The sequence below is a fragment of the Vanessa atalanta genome, chromosome 24, assembly GCF_905147765.1.
Source record: "Vanessa atalanta chromosome 24, ilVanAtal1.2, whole genome shotgun sequence".
In the NCBI taxonomy this organism is placed as follows: Eukaryota; Metazoa; Arthropoda; class Insecta; order Lepidoptera; family Nymphalidae; genus Vanessa; species Vanessa atalanta.
The window spans coordinates 4,869,345-4,887,032 of NC_061894.1; the positions used below are offsets into that span (position 1 = coordinate 4,869,345).

General features: G+C 29.9%; 1 protein-coding gene across 1 annotated transcript; it reads left to right on the forward strand.

Moving 5' to 3' along the window:
* Nucleotides 1–85: 85 nt before the first annotated feature.
* LOC125073467 lies at nucleotides 86–16,884 on the forward strand. Its single transcript, XM_047684309.1, has 9 exons — nucleotides 86–220; nucleotides 7,157–7,604; nucleotides 8,285–8,441; nucleotides 8,962–9,098; nucleotides 9,686–9,853; nucleotides 10,863–10,944; nucleotides 11,019–11,061; nucleotides 11,136–11,876; nucleotides 12,013–16,884. Exons 2-9 carry the CDS (start codon nucleotides 7,291–7,293, stop codon nucleotides 16,245–16,247), a joined length of 5,877 nt encoding a protein of 1,958 aa, XP_047540265.1. The 5' UTR covers nucleotides 86–220; nucleotides 7,157–7,290; the 3' UTR covers nucleotides 16,248–16,884.
* The last annotated feature ends 804 nt before the right edge of the window (nucleotides 16,885–17,688 follow it).

Consider the following 17,688-nt stretch of genomic DNA (forward strand, 5'->3'; position numbering starts at 1 on the left):
TACGCCTAGCGGTTATTTCTTTACTACGCTTCGGCAGCAGACGAAATGCTTAACATCGCCATTTTGTTTTCAAACGTCACCGTGAACGCGGCTCCGAGTGTTCATTCTATACCAAACAATATTTTGTCTTGGCGTGTGAAAAGTAGTGATATTAACTATTTGGTGTGTTTAAATGTGCTAATATAAGGAATATGTTTATTGCCGTGTGCAGCTGCTATAGGTAATTAACATTCATATGGAGTTTGCCTCTCGTTACTGGGTCGATGTTATTTTCACAGAAGCGCTCATTGTGTTAAGACGTGTCGCGTGGCGCAATGTCACTTACTATTTTATTTTATGTCGAATTATTTTCGTGTATTAATTCAACTATTGTTAAAATTTTATATTACTCTCAAAATATAAATCTTCTTCGTGTCAACGTAAACGAGTCGATTTCGACTATTTAGTTGAATTTAATATTTTTAATACTTGTTCAAGAAAAGCGTGCGTCTGTTGCAATGCTTTAACTCGATCTGTTCATTTTACCGATTGCACAAAGAAGGATTCACTTAACAAATAATGAAAATCGTGTTTAATATATTTATTAATATAGTACACTTCTTTTTTTACTAATATTTTTTTAAAATAGGAATGTAAGTTTAAAAAAAAAACATTTTCATATATTGAAATAAGAATGTACATTTAAAAAAAGTGCTTAATGATTTTTACATGAAAATGCCTTTTTATTATGAATATTTAAAATTGATAGTTTTTGTCTATATACATACAAAAACAAAGAATATATATATATATAGAACTGACAGTTCCTTAATTTGTAAATAATAATATATAATAATATTTTTTCATGGTTTCTTGATTCTCTATGTATATATATTTTTAATATTTAAATATCAATAACTACTTTTCTTAAAAAATATAATAGAATATGTTTTGATAGTAAAACAATTGTTTCAAATATTTGTCACGGTTCAAAAAAAGCAAATAAATTATGATATTAGATAACATTTCACGCGGTTTTTATATTAATAAATATTGATTTTTTAATTATATATTAAATAAAGCGAATAAAATACATATGAACAGTTTATATATCATATACCTACAAAATTACGTAATAAGTTAATATGAGTTATTTCAATTCGGCAGATCAATAAATCTTTTGGATCCAATATCAGTGGCGCCAGAGTTGCCATATGTATAATTTATTTATCTATTATAAAAATGTTATGCTTAATTAATTATAAGTAGTTAAATTTTGTTTAACTTATTTTTTCAGTCAATAAACTTTGTCGAAAAAAAATATTAAAAATTTGATTAAATTTTTAAATTATCAACTTTTTTTTTATATATAAAAATAATCATACTTTATTACAATATAGTGTGTTAGTATGTTTTTTTTTTATATATTCGCGCAATAACTACCTAACCGGTTTCGACAGAACTTTTTGCTATACAATATTTTTTATTTAATATTTTTCTCATATACATACAGTAATTACACAAAAAAAACTTCGATATTTAGTTAAATTAGTTTAATCACTGTTATCTTCATTATAGTTACAGATTGGGGTAGGATTTATTAATACAATCGATTTTCTTTAAAATATAGTTTTTAAACGAAAAAATAAATGTATTTCTGTCCGTATTTGTGTGCTAATTAAGTTTATTGGATGGATCAACCTTTTTGACGAATGCGTTTTTTAAATTATAACTTTCTAAACCAAATATTTATATTAAGCCGCCTATACTGAAAACGTGAACACTTAAAATGTTTATTTATTCTTTTATTTTTTATACAGTTTTCAATAGTTTTATTTAGAGTTGTTGTTATTTTATTTGTATTTAAACGTTCGTTCCTCTGTGACCCTTCATCATAGAATCGATCTTATATCACGGATTTTTACACGTTGTCACACTCAACCCCCTGCAGGCGTAGCAGCGTCCGAAAGTATTTGTTTATATTTACAAATAATGTGTATTTTGTTGGTGATTCAAATAAATAAATTCGTTGTCAATTAAAATAAAAAGTATAAATATAAGTCGCATTGCGGGTGTAAATATTTATTAGATCTACAAACATTCAATTTAATTAAAGTAAGTTTTAATATGATTATTTGAGACTCAACACTGGCATATCATAACGGATATAGGCGGAACCGGCTGCAATAATTGAGGCCCGCGTAATTTAGAAGGTAAACGCTGGGATTTTCTGTACAAATAAAAGAGTTGCCATAAGTTAATTTAAAAATAATTATATACAAAATAACAATATACATATAGAAATATAACTGTACAATTTATTTATTAAACAATTTCACTGATTATATAGATTATACAATATAATATATAATTAAAGATTAATTAACATTAAATAATATTTATGTTTTAATTACACGATTATATTTTTTTATAAAAATTAAAAGACAATTTATATTTGGGTTCGGTTCCCACAAGTGTTACCAGTTATATTAAAATGGTTCGACGTTTGCCTAATACAAAATATGTGGTGTTAGTTTTGTCCGTCAACATTCTGCCTTGACATAATTACCTATCTCACAAATATAACATATTAAAATGAAGTAATACTTAAGATTATTAAATAATTTAATTTATCATAGCTTTAAGTTAGGCTTTATCGTAAAATAGTGTAAGCAAGTAAGAATATAAAAGAAATGTAACATAGAACAGAAGGATGAAAGCTGTATATTTATACATTCTATGGTTTCCGACACACATTATACGGTAAATAGACTATATAAAGTATTCAATACAATTTGTTAAATTATTGAATTATTTTAAAAATCATTAGTGTATACTAAATACAATCTATCTAGCCTACGCATAATATTAAGGAAAATTAATCTTAATATTTTATTTACCGGAAATCGCCTTCGCCTTAATTCAACAATTTTAAACTTTTGATAAAATCACGCACATAAACCTACGGTGGAAACAGAGGCATTCATTTTGAATGTCGTTTAAAAACAATAACATATAATTTTACAGTTCAATAAATGCTTGCTTCGGAAATATTAATTTCATGATTGATGATATAATCTTGGCTAGAGAATTTGCAATTGATATTTTAAATCGTAGTGATAATCGTGTGTTGTTTAAGGCTGATAAATAAACGATGCCGTCTCCTTCTTTCTAATGAGAAATTAATGATGTAAGAAAGAGATAAATAAGTTCAACTCAACACCCTTTAAACAACGTTTATTTATGTCGCGTAAAAGTAACGCCGTAAATTGTCAAAAAAAATTGTCGATAAAATTGATTACGTACGGTACAAATGTAATTTCATGAAAATTATGAAAATGTACTATTGATAGCACAAATTAGTTAAATAATCTCAATGTTGATATTAAATAGTTTAATTTTTTTTAATGAATTTTTATTGTATTATACAACTATCTTTTTCTGTCAACGTAGTTTATTACTTGTAAACGAGTTATTTGTAATTTGTTAAAAAAAAATTATGTCTCTCTGGTCCACTTTGAAATTATATCGATATATCTAGTGTTCAATTTTTTTTATATTTTTGCAAAATAGTTAATTTGCTCTATGATTGCTTTAACACACTTAAATTTACAAAATGTTTTTAGTTATACAAAAATAATGTTTGTGTTATTATTATGTGCCAATTATGTTACCACAAGAACTATTTTTTTTAAACTATTTTAATTTCATATATTTATATGATTCGAAGATTCGAATATTCGTTATGTAATGTTCGGTAAATCAGCAGGGTTGTCGAATATTCAATTTGTATTTACTTTCGACGATACATTTAAATTAAAGTATTTTTTTATAATAGTGTCAGATTACAGCTCTGAATATTACACAACAATAATTTGTTGTTTTATTAAATATTTGCTTGTTGTACTTTGATTATGTAAATCATTTGTAAAAAGTTTTAAAGTAATTTAAATGTCGCGAAACAACATAAGCGAGCAACAGGGTAAACATTTATGTATGTAACGTACTCGATACTATTAAAACTTACGATCATTGAAACCCAAAGTTGCAGTTAGTTGTATGATGATTTGAAGACAATTTACCGATGTTCGGATCATACTACTAACTCATACTATTCAAAACATAAATATTATGTAAATTTTTCCAGTTTGAAAGTACACTTCTTCTTCGTAATCCTGTATAAGACACAAGGCGTCGAAGATATTATGATTCTGATATTATGTGTATATTATGAGTGTCTAAAGTTTTTATAATAAGCTAGTAGTATAAATTTTTATTAATATTACGTAATTAAAGCACGCGTATATTATATATTGTACTATACTAATTACGGTGAATTAAAATATTTAAAGATTATTTTTATGGTTAATATAAGTATTTTTATTTCTCAATGTCGTATTTTATTATTCGTTTATTGTATTATAATTCGATTAGTAAATTTTACAATACATGGATAAATATATAGTTACTAATGTTTACGATGTTTCGTCATTTTCAAAGGCTTTAAACACATGACATCCTAGAGTCAAAGTTCCAGCTATATCGATCAAATCGAATCGATCGAAATCTAGGATTTAGGAATACGAGATATTAGGAATACGAAATAGCTTTTGTGTATATATTTTATCGTATAAACTTTCAATATTGTTTAATGGCGTACAATGCGCGTTTAAAAACCTATCCGCATCGATTATTTCAATTCAAATGTAATATCAAATAACAAAATTATTTTTAAACGTAATACTTGGTGGTAGGGCTTTGTGCAAACCCGTCTGGGTAGGTACCACCCACTCATCAGATATTCTACCGCCAAATAACAGTACACTGTATTGTTGTGTTCCGGTTAGAAGGGTGAGTGAGCCAGTGTAAACAGGCACAAGGGACGTAACATCTTAGTTCTCAAGGTTGGTGGCGCATAGGTGATGTAAGGAATGGTTAATATTTATTACAGCACCTTTGTCTATGGGCGGTGGTGACCACTTACCATCAGGTGGCCCATATACTCGTCCGCCAACCAATGCCATAAAAAAAAAAAAACAAAAAAATACTGAAGAATCGCTGCAGTTCTCAAAGGAAGTGCGATTATGTCCACAGAATTTCTATAATTGATCGTGTTATTAAAATGGATATTGTAATATTATATTGAGATTAAATACTTACTAATAATAAATAGTGTGAAATGTATGCCGTATTTGATATCCGAATATAATTACGAGTTAAGGTCGCGATTGTTATGTTATCATGAATGTTTATAACGTTTTTTTATAAATATTTTGTACCTTTTGTTTCCAAGAAGTTTCTCTTTTAATCGCCTCATTGATTTATTGACTAGCCTGTTCAGTTGCAGATTATAGGGCCTCGGATTACGGAAAAAGTTTTTTTTTTCGTATCGTATGTCCTATATTATTTGGAAAAATCTTATGTGGAGACCGAAAAGGAGTTACGACGTTAAGTGTTATATTTGTACGTAAAGCCGTAGTATTTCCGGTGTTAACGAATTCCCGTCACATCGGACGTGATTGAAACGATTTCATTTTTTATTAATATGAAAAACACAATCGCTATATACACAGAATCTAAACTCGAAGAGTTTATTTGAACGCGCTAATCTCAAGGCTCTGTGTCATGTGTCGGCCATCTTTATTCTTGATCACTTTTCATAATATAATAGAACACTAATAAATAAATAAATAAGGACGGACCAAATATTCACCTTGTTCAACGTACGTTCTGTTAATTGAGCGCGTCATTATATAAAGCCTATTTCAATCGAAGTAGGAAAAATGTTAAACAAACTCTAGATTTACGTATGTCATACGATTTTCTAATAACTCTGCTATATTATGTACTAGTTAGAGTTTACGATTAATATATCTTTAATTATGAATACTACACTTACATTTAACTACTTATATTCATCCACATTGATGTACTTCCAAAATTCCGATAACAGTTTTGAAAAAAAAACGCCTTTTTTTCACAAATCCTTAGTAAATATCATAGATTAATCAAGCTGTCGACCAATGTCGCGTCAATTTGCTGTCTAATGTTGTTTATTTGGCTTTTCTCCTCGTATGGTTGGAATAGAGTATACATACGGCTAAATATTTGCCGAAAATGTCAATGGATGAAAGTAATTCTATAAAAAAGTTGACTTCATGCTTGTCTGATGAACCTCATTGTATGAAATTTAAATGCAAATATATTTAGTTAGTTATATTATAATTATTTCTGTTGAGTTTAAGAGGGAGAGAAATAAGTTATTATTACAGACAAAATCATAAAAGGAAAGAAAGTACGTATGTGTACTTTCTTTCCTAAAGATTTATTAGATTTTGGGTGTACAGAAGCGGTCTTATTGCTATAAGCAATGTATTACAGATAACCTTACAAATGAAAACATTAGTAAGGTATAACGCAAATGCTATAGGTATATGCAGTACCTAAAATTAAATTAATGCTCGTCAATAATTATGACACGTGATATATCACAACAGTTTAAAAGATAGTCCTAAATATATTCAGCTTCAGGTGTTTTTAAAAATTAAAGACGAAGTTTGCAGGACGCTACTGCCGCGCGAGATTATGCACAATCTTAATTTATATGTTGACGTAACGGAAAAATATCTAGCTGTTTGACCTGGTTTTTTAGCTTTTTCATACACTAGTATTATAATGTTCTCGAAGTATTCAGTTCAGTAAGCAAAGGAGTCGACACCTTAATGCGTTCTACATTATCATAATTTTTGATTGATAAAAATAAATGAAAATGCTACCGAATTATCAGTTGGCTCATTTTATTACTGAAAATTTGAACGAAAATTCTTATTCGGATCAACCCATATTCAGTCCATCAACGGCGTTGATATAAAACTTTTGTAGTAGGTATAACAATACTATTAAGTCTGTTTTCTAAAACATAAATTATAAGCTAGAGGGAATCGGAATTTCAATTCAACCGAAAATTGCTGCGAAGTGTTTCTACTTTTTACTTAAATCTTCAATACATATAATTCTAAAGTATCTATTAAAAACTCACATTAATAATAGATATACAGACATAAATATCAGACAAACAATATACTTTGAAGTAAGGGTAATTTTACTAGTCAGTAAAACTAGTTTGACCAAAAAAAATGTTATGATAATTGAGAAAATTATTTATTTATTTCCATAGTTGCGGAGGAAACGTTTCTCGTTAGTGAAAATGGACGACCAGTTCTTGTAGACCAAGAAAACCATGAAAATATTACTGGACACAAGAAAAGTGTAAATACTAATTCCTATTACTATAAACGTGTAAATGAAACCATGGAGTGTAAAGTCTACGAAGTTCCCAACGAACAAACGCCTTCTACATCAGAATACGATTTTCAACAAAGAAAATTAACAACAGAAAGTATCAAACAAGACACCGCAGAAGGACTACATCCAGAACAGATAAATGACGTAACAAGTATGGATGTAACTGGTGATGATCAACAGCCGAGGGTTAATGAATTAGATAAATTCAAGAGGCGAATGATTAGAGCGATAGCGAGATTGATGGTAGAAGAGAAGAAACCTGAAGCTGAGATATGGAACGTACTTAGAAAGGAAACGTCCTGTGATTGTAAATTACTTTGGTAAGGAAGTACTCTATTTTTTTTTAATGATATTGGTAGGCAGACGAGTAAATGGGCAACCTGATGGTAACTAGTCACCACCGCCCATTGACAAGGGCGCCATAAGAAATATTAACCATTCCTTACACCGCCAATGTGCCACCAACCTTGGGATTGGGAACTAAGATGTTATGTCCTTTGTGCCTGTAGTTACAATGCCTCACTCACCCTTCCAACCGGATTACAACAATACTGAGTACTGGTGTTTGGCGGTAAATTATCTGATGAGTGGGTGACATTTACCCATAAGGATTTGCACAAAGCCCTACCCCGCAGTAAAGTGAAACAAGTCGATTTGATTACGATTAAAGGCAATAAAATATATGTATTTTGAATAATAACTGCAAAATATAATATTTCGACAATTATATTTATGACGTTACTTCGACTGTTTGATCGTCTTTAAGTTAATTTATTTATTTCCTGGGTCAAAAGCGTTCAAAGTCGGTGACGTAATTTTATATGATTTTAAAATCTACAGATATCCTTCATATATATAAACATTGACTGTTACGCCATTACTTATAAACTTTATTAAGCGATGTTCCGCTAACCAATGTCTGTGTCTTATAAGTTCAAATGTGTTATGAATAATGACCGAAAAACAGAAATAAGCAACATTTATAATACCTTCTTCTCAGGACGCGCATGCGCGCACTTACAATAAAGAAATTGAAGAGGCTATTCGACGCCAATGATCGTAATGAAAATGTAACAAAAATCGCTCGGCTGTCTGTGACCGACTGGTTATTGTTTGATCTGACATTGGTGCATGAAGATGTCGACGTCATTGGGCAGGTAATAGAGACTAGTAAATAGTCTTGGTATTTCCTCATTAATTTGAATGAGTATGAATAGGAACGATTCAATAGCTCCTGGCGTATATAGGAAATTTCTTATATACAATTTGCAAACATTTATTATAATGTTGTCTAAGATTTTCGCGATTATTACACATTGAAATAAAACTAGTTTTTAACGGATTTAATCGCGTATATTAATTATTTTATTTTAACATCCCGACGTTTCGAGCACTTTGCAGTGTTCGTGGTCACGGGCAGACTGCCCGTGACCACGAACAGTAGTTTTATTTCAAAACATTTATTATGTTTAGCTATTTTACCCACAAGTTAATCGGATATATCCAATATTTCATTTTTATCTTCTTGACAATGAGACTTCAGCACAGTAGTTCAGCATTTATAAATTGTTATCTTACAATGAAATAAAATTGATGAAAATGTCATAATATACCATAAATTAAAAAAAAATCAATTTCTTCATGCTTAGAAAAATAACGATTACATATTTCTTCAAGGAAAATGAAAAGATTAAAAAGGAACCGCAGATTCTAGAAGATCTTTTCAAATTAGTTATGAAATATAAGATTGAGTATTTGTGCGGGGACCCGCTAACAATAGCCTGGAATGATTTAACCGCTGAATATAATAGTCGGTGAGTTGATATTTTTTCGATAGATTCCTAATAGCCTTTTCCAATCGAAGAAAATTTACATAGTCGTGCGATTTGTCAATAGCCGAATGTTTAGCCGGTGATGCTCAAGTCTTAGACCATCGGTGAGGTGCGCCCGATTTCTATAAATATTCTTAGACTGTCCATAAAAACTGAAATAAACTTATAAAAAAATAATCATTTTAATTTTTTACTGAATATTTTGCTTGTTGTGTTTAAAATGGGGCTGACATTATGAACTCAAAACAGTTCTTCAATAATATATTTCTATTTATAATACAACAATATTCCACTTAACTACTTATAATGACCAAGTTTTTCGTGAATCCATAAAAAATATCATTTATTAGATAGATTATTAAAGATTTCGACCAATGATATCGCATTAATTCAAGGACAAAGTTGCTTATTTGTGACCTGTCTACTTTTGATTGGAATAGGCCATATATATATATAGAAGTCACTTTTGGATGTGTATCAATTTTAACTATTTTCCGACGAACCGTTTATGATACGCCTTGCTTAAATAAAAATATATAATTCATATAATATGTATCGATGATTTCTAGAGGGCGCAAATGTTCCCAAATGTTACTACAGCGTCGCTGGTATCAGTTGAAGCAGCATGTCCGATCCAAATTTTACAAATTTTGGTTTGAATATCGTGGTGCTTTAAAAAATTTGGAACAAGCCGAGAAATATAAACCAACTGATTTAGATGTGGAAATCGTTAAAGCGTAAGTTCTTTTAAGCCATTTTCATAGATGATAGTTGAGTGACGTGGTCGTTAACTCTTTCAATCTTATCTTTGTTGAGCGTTATTTCGGGGATAAATAGTTAAACAATGTTGTGTCTCCTTGTTTCCAATATCTTTCCTTGTTTACAATAAGCGAGAAGCAGATAAATCAGTGTTAAACTTAACACAGTCTGAACGGCATCTTTGAATAAAGTTGTTAGTAATATTTTGTTACATAGAGTGGCAGCGACGCCATGACTTTAAATGAAACGACGATTAATATAAGACTGATAAAATTATAGAAAAAATAAATAGACATAAAAATAATAAAATAAATTTTTCGAACAAAATAATTCACATCGAAATTAATTCAAAGTAAAACACAATTTAAAAAATTAGTTCAATAACCTTTAAAAACGACAACGCCGCGACAGAGCAAGCGTTGGACGTACTCGGCCCCCGCTCCCCGAACAATCCCCTTCGACTTCAGCCGGCATTACTTTAGGTTAATATAGCGACTTTTGACCTTTTTTGCCGGTAAGTTACTGTTCCGCTAGTATTTATGTAACAATATCTGTAATGTTGTAAATTAATAAAATGAAATATGTCCCGTGGCTAAATTAATGAAAATTATTGACTTTTTTTTTATCTTCGGTGGTAAAAAGTCATATTTTTAGGTATATAATTTAATGGGTTGACGTCACAGGCAAGTTGTATTAATAATTATGTTCAGAAGTATTTAGTTAAATGACGCAAAATATAACTTGAAGTTTGGTTTAGCCCTATAATGCTATTTACATTATGAGAGGGCTCTATAAGTAAACTTAATAATTCAGTGAAGTATTTTTTTATTTAAATTATTATTGGTCGAATAAAATATTGTTTTTTTTTGATAACTACACCAAGACGACAAAGTAATTGATAAATATTCTTCCTATTTTGTAAACAAAGTTTTAAGGCTATAGGCACCAAAAATAATAATGATGTTGAAAGTAATATTTTTATTTTAGATTCATGTCGGTTGTTACGGATCCATTTCCAACTTGGCAGCAGTTAATAGAAAATAAAAGAGTTTCCTTACTAAAGGATTTCGTAAGTAATTGGTCTTATAATAGAGATATAATTAGTTTGCATTTTAAAATCTAATAATTAATTCCGTATTTCAGGAACGTCTCCCAATGACTAAGAAAAAAATCGCACAGGTGGATGGTAAGAAGTTTATATCCAATCTGATTTATTTATTTAGTAATAATAAAGTATAAATATACGTGTATTAATTTTAGATGATGAACCAGATGTTTTACTAATAGAACCTCATGTTGAAACAATTGACTTAGGCCTTGATTCTGATGAAGACACGAGGGATTCAAATGGATCAGTTATAGATGTTCAATTAAATAATGAGCCGACTGCAGATAGTAATGATGAAAATGAGAGTTTGACTGCAGTCAAAACCGAATCAATATATGATATATGTGATGAAGACGAAGTTAGTAAACTTGAATCAATGCATATACCACTAGAGTCAAAGGCAAATTTAGTAATAAATCAGTGCGATCAAGAAATAAAAGCAACGAATTTGGAAAAAACGAATGTTTCAACTAATCAAATTCAAGTCAGTCATCATTGTGTAGAAGATGAAGTTGATCTGATTGTTAATGATGATGATATAGTTAATACTCAACAAGCTCAAGACAATGATTTCGAAATCGTTATGCCAAAGATTACAAGTATAACAAGTACAGCGAATATACTAGAAATCAATCTTGAAAATGATAACACTACTAACGGAATCAACAATACGTTGGATAATATCACTGATAAAATTCCCGAAACTAAATCCGATACTGTCACTGTAACTGAAGAAAAATCTAAAAACAAAGAAGAAATTACGATAGCTAATAAAAAGATAAAAGAACCGAGTTTGTACAACGAGGACGTCCCACATGATATGCATTTGATTGATGGCATTGAACTAGAAGATGATGGAATTGAGTATATCGACGAAGACGAACATACGATAGGTATGCGTTTTTTAAGCTTAGTATTCCTTCTAGATTATATTAGTTATATTTTTTTATCAGTTTGTAATTTTCTTTTAACCCTTTCCTTGATAAATAGCCAAGTCGCTGATGATTACTAATGATTATTTTATTTCAGAACCAAAGGAAGAAATAAAACTTGAAGCGGATAATCATATTTCGACAAAGGATGACGATGATGACACTCCTAAAATCGACTTAAAACTTTTACTTAATCCGGTAGTTTTTACAAAGAAACTTGAAGATATGGATGTTTTTCGATTTATTGATTTTATGACGATAAAAGATAGACGTGTTTTAGAAAATGCTGTGATTGAAAGCAAACCGGTCGATAAGAAATCCGTTAAAATTGATACAATTTCGAAAGAATGTTGTGACGTACCAGAAACCAATGTAAATAGTGATGAAGCATCAGAGTGTAGTACTGAAAATGAATATGAAACGATAAAATCTACAAGTTGGTTGTTTCGAAAACCAAGAACTGTAACGTATAATCCAATACAGCTATGCAAAAATCCGGACTTTAATACTCGATTAAAAAGACTGACTGCCGGTTTCTTTACTTCGCAACGTAATAGACAGTTACTCAATAGTTGTAAGCCTTTAACTATAGATGTTCATAAGGCATTTGAGGTGAAGCTTGTTAATAATTCTTTATTTTTAGAAAAAAGTTTTGTCTTAGAATCCCAAGTTTCAGAAACAACAAGCACCGTCGAAAAATCTGTTCTACCATCAGAATTACCAGGTCAAAGTTTAAATTATAATGTGCAAAATGCAACATCTATTCCGTCAACATCAAAATTAAACCAAGTACCAAATGATGAAGTTATTTGTGAAGCCTGTCCTGTAAAAGGAAATAAAGTTATAAATCTCCCTGATTTAGATCAAATTCGTCGTAAAAATGAAGGATTACTTATAGCAGAGGTGACACCACTTCAAGCTGTAAACTTAAATAGCAAACCACCAGTTTCAATAGTTCAGAAAAACAAAATGATTCAAGAAAACGTCTTAAATATCAATAAAGTTGACAACAGTGACATCGCTAAAGATTTAAATAATATCCATGGAAGTACAACTGCTGTTAGTACGGCAGAACTAAAAAATAAGAATTTTAGTAGTAGCGAGGCTCCCGTTGAAGAAACAGAAATTTTATGTAATGATTATAGAAGTGATTTCAATCATGTAAAACAAGGTTATAATCAAGCTATAAAATTTGGTAATAAACCAAGGAGAGCTGCTGTTAAATACAAAGTAGGAAATGTCGCCGTGACGTGGAATTCGAGAGGAAGCTCCACCTTTCATGCTAATAAACAGGATGACCGTTTGTTAGCACCAGATACTGTCCAAAGAATAATAAGCGTGTGTAACGGAATACATCAACATTTCACAAAAAAACAGAATATAGCAAACAGAAAGAAGTATTATAGATCGGGACCAGGATCAAATTTAATAAAAAAAACTGTTTGCGATGAATTCAACTTAAGTAGTCAAAAACCACAACCAGAAACTAATGAAATCCAACTTAAAGAGATACATTCACATAAAACAGAGATAAAAGAAGATCAAGAAAAACAACAGCCAGCAACAATCCAAAAAGAAACTATCCACCAAAGTGAAATTGAAACAGTAACGATAGAAAATTGCGTAACGACGAAGAATAACTATGATGGTCATACCGTGCAAAATTATGGAATCAAAAATAAGGGAATCGGTAAAAAAAGAAAAAACAGTTATTGCTGCTGGGCGCGCGAAAAAATATTATTTTGGAACAATCAAATCCAACGCGTAAGACGTCACTTGTGCCCACGACAAAAATGTACTTGCTGTTGTAACATTATCTACATCACACAATTAAGGCAAAGGCGACAAAAAAGATATACAAACGTGTCTTCAATCTGTAACTTGGTTTCAGACGACGATAGTGATCATAATACAGAAAACTTAAACGTCCCTCAAAAAACGCTTAAGGAGACAAAAGAAGCTTCAGAAAAAATAACGAAAAGAATAGACAAACAATTGAATAAAACATCAAAAAAAGTTAGTGTTGGCACTAATACAGATTTTGATAAAGAATTTGAAGCAAGTTATGCAGCTAATGTTAATATTTCAAATTATGCTCATGAAACTCAGCCGGCTATTACTGATGTATTCTGTTTTGATAACAAAGGTAGTAGCAGTAATTCAACACAAACATTCACATATACAAAAAAAGAATCTGTTTCATCGTTAAAATTCGCGGTAACGTCTGACATTATTGGAAAAGAAAAATCACATCTTAATAATGATGTTGAAAGTGATGCATTAAATAATGTTTCATCACCATTGGAAAAAGTAATTATAAAAAAAGATAAACCGACAAAATATGGACCGAAGTGCAAGACGATCGTTCGTGCAGCTACAAATTATATACAAGCAGCGTCAAGCCTGTCAAACACAAATAAAGACAGTTTACTATGTGAAAATCCCAACAACGTTCATGCAGCTTCAAATTATACACTAAGAGCGCCAAAACCAGATGAAGAAGGATTACCAACTGAACATCCTAATAAAGTAATTGTTTTACAAAAAAACGTAAAACCAAATTTGTCTCAAAAACCTATATGCTTAGGCAAAAATAAAATATTACTTTGCTCATTACAGCCATTAAGTAAAACCAGTATGATTGATGTTACTCATTTAGTTGAAAATATTAAACCACAAATGCTTAACTGCGGAATAAATACACATATACCAACTCTTATACCAAATGGTGTACACTTAGTTTTACTACCTAACCAAGAGTTGGTACTCTCTATAGATCCTGGGGTTGAATTAAATCCAACTCAAATAAATTATTTACCTATTATTTTAAATTTGGTACAACAGCAACTTTACGCTCTAGGTGCTATTAATAAATTGCCAAAGGCGAATATACTTACATCAGATGATGTTATTCAACTCTCTGACGAAGAAACAGAAAATATAAACGCAGATAAAGCACATAATGATAATTCAAATTTAGAAAATATAAAAGAAGTTCGACATACGCCTGATTCGAAGTTAAGCGATGTAGAAAATGACATCTCTCTCAACAAAGCAGATAAATATATAAACGATGATAGCTTTTCGAATATTGCTTCTAGTGATACTCTTCCCGTGGTACTTATTAATGAATTTGAAAATGAAAATGAAAATAAACCTAAAGTTGATGGGGCAAGTGAAACTGAATCTGGAAAAGACTTAAGTGAAGTGGATAAACAACAAAATATGTTCACCGACGACTCGACTATTACCGTAGATGCAGTTTTAGATGACAACAAAAAAGAAGATTTAAATGAAACTACAAAAACGTCTAAAAAAACTATAATATCAGATCTTATGGAAATGTCTGGTATATCGTTAGAAGATACTGTTGTTACAAATACTGAAAATCCTATAAATCTAATTCCTCCACCACAGCCAATTTCCATCATCCAAGAACCAATTAAAGAACCTAATAATTTATACGGTAACAAAGAAGAAGAAGCGAATACTAATAATATATTTAACAATCCTTTCGTTCAAGCAGCATTGACGAAATGTCCGGAATTGTACATTGTATGTTCTTATGAGGATTTAAAATATGCTTATAAAAATAATGGCCAATTTTATAAAATGGACATTGAGAATGGGATCATAGTACCCATAAGCGTATCTATAAAAAAACAAATGGTCAACAAGAATTTAAAATTAGACAAAACACTAAAATCAGTAATTGATTTAACTGAAGAAGAAAATACCGATAACAATACATTTAGTGCAGAATCAAAGTCTGACGAAAGTAATATTGATACTTTCATAGAAAAAGGTTTTTCATCGAGTGGTGTGAAACCAATTAAATTATTTAAATCCGTTCACCCATCAATATTAAGACACAATTTTAAAACGTTATCAATGCGACAAAATAGTGCGGATTTTAATTCTAAAATACTGACGAAAAAAGTCATTAAAGTTATCAAACATAAAAGAAAACAAGTTCTTAAAACGCGAGAACCGAAAACAAAAAATTTGAAGAAGTTAGTACATGAAGTAGAAGGAAATAATATAGATTCAGAATCAGATGATGAGCCCTTAGCATTAAAAGCTAAGCGTATTAGAAGAAAATCAGTCGAAATATCAGAAAATATTGATGAAGTAAATAGCCATAACGAAAATAGCCAGTTAGAAGTTCAGCCGCTTTATGAACAAGGGGCTAATTGCGACGAGGCAACTTCACACAGTCGGCCTATGTCAGTAGAAAATCAGGGAGAAACCTTTGGTTCCAGTCATTTGCCAATTATATTTCAATCCAATGATGATGAATCTTCGGAAGAAGACTGTATTCTAGGTGTGTAAAAAGCTCTTAATTTCCTAAGAAGTAATTGTTTTATCTTTAGTAAATAATGCCAAGCATTCTCGTGTAAATAATAAAATAATGAAAAAATAGTAGAACTTACATTCTTGCACGTTACTCGTAGTTATTTAAATTCCTTGAAACTGTGATATTATTTTTAGGGTTTATTAGTCAAACCATTTTCTAATTACTGTTCGTGAATCTGTTGTAACTTTCATTGTTTAGATTACTTATGATAAATTTGAAATGTTTGACTTTAGAACTCAATATTTATAGTAATTTACTTAAGGTGGTGAGAGAAGTTGAATTTTAAGATGTAATAAAGAGGTATTAAGATAATCTATGTTTGTGTGGTTTATCCGATCTCATATTCTTATCCAAGTCATAAAAAATATCTCAAACTAAACGTATATTATTATCAGCTAAGGGTCATTGAAACGTTGCGTAATTAGTAATTTAACAATTCTGAACACTGGTCCTGACCCATAAATCTTCTAATATGTAAGTTTGTATAAAGATTTTTATTATGCTTGCAGTATTTAATACAACATCATATTTTTTATAGTCTGTTTTCAAACAGCAGGGTTGATAGATAATATTATATACATAAAAATATACCTAAGAAGGTAAAGATGTATATGTCGTAATTATTCTTTTTATTTACTACTATTATTGAAGTAACTGAATTTATTAGTTTTACTCGTTACGTTTGTAAATAAGTAAATTGACGGATTAAAGTTTTTTTACAACTATGGTAATTTTTTTTGCGTGACCTTTATTTTTTTTTAAATCTGTCAGGTGAAGTTAAACAATACCATACCTACTAAATTTGACCACGACTATACCTAGTAAGTTCAATACCCCGTTTTCTCATAATGCTACTGGGTTCTTCTACTATTAGAGTCGTTAAAAAGATACCTTAGAAACTTGATGAAGTATGGGAATTAAGTTATCGAAAGCTTTATCACAAAAATATAAGTAATAAAAATAAATATCTCAAGTCATTAGTCATTGTTTTTTTTAATGCATAACTATTTAAAAATGTAACAATTTGTAAGTAACTAATAAAAATATCAAAAAGCCGTGATCGAATTGTTTTCTTTCAAAATTAGAGCAGTTGGTTACAATTTTAGACTAAAAAATAAATAATGTGGAAATTTGTAGTAACGGGAAATGAAAATGCATCACAGGATGCATATTTTTCGTTTTTTTTTTTTCAAATAGTCATAATTTTTAAAATAGTGACATAGATTTTTTTTTAGATTTTTATGATAAGTTTAATAAGTAACCCAAATCCGGTTTTAGTTATGAAAAAAACAATTTTCACGAAATATTCCAATGGTATTTATTGATTCAAAAATTACTATTGGTAACTTATTTATGACTTCGTTTGACTAGAGCTAGGTTATATTGTAAATATTAAATATATTTTAATTTTAATGG

What these genes read in the sequence shown, in the direction of transcription:
- LOC125073467 (XM_047684309.1), top strand. Translation starts at nt 7,291, where the DNA reads ATGGAGTGTAAAGTCTACGAAGTTCCCAACGAACAAACGCCTTCTACA. An exon ending in AAAAATCGCACAGGTGGATG is followed by an intron (nt 11,062 to 11,135) that starts GTAAGAAGTTTA and finishes TATTAATTTTAG; the next exon opens with ATGATGAACCAGATGTTTTA. An exon ending in CGAAGACGAACATACGATAG is followed by an intron (nt 11,877 to 12,012) that starts GTATGCGTTTTT and finishes ATTTTATTTCAG; the next exon opens with AACCAAAGGAAGAAATAAAA.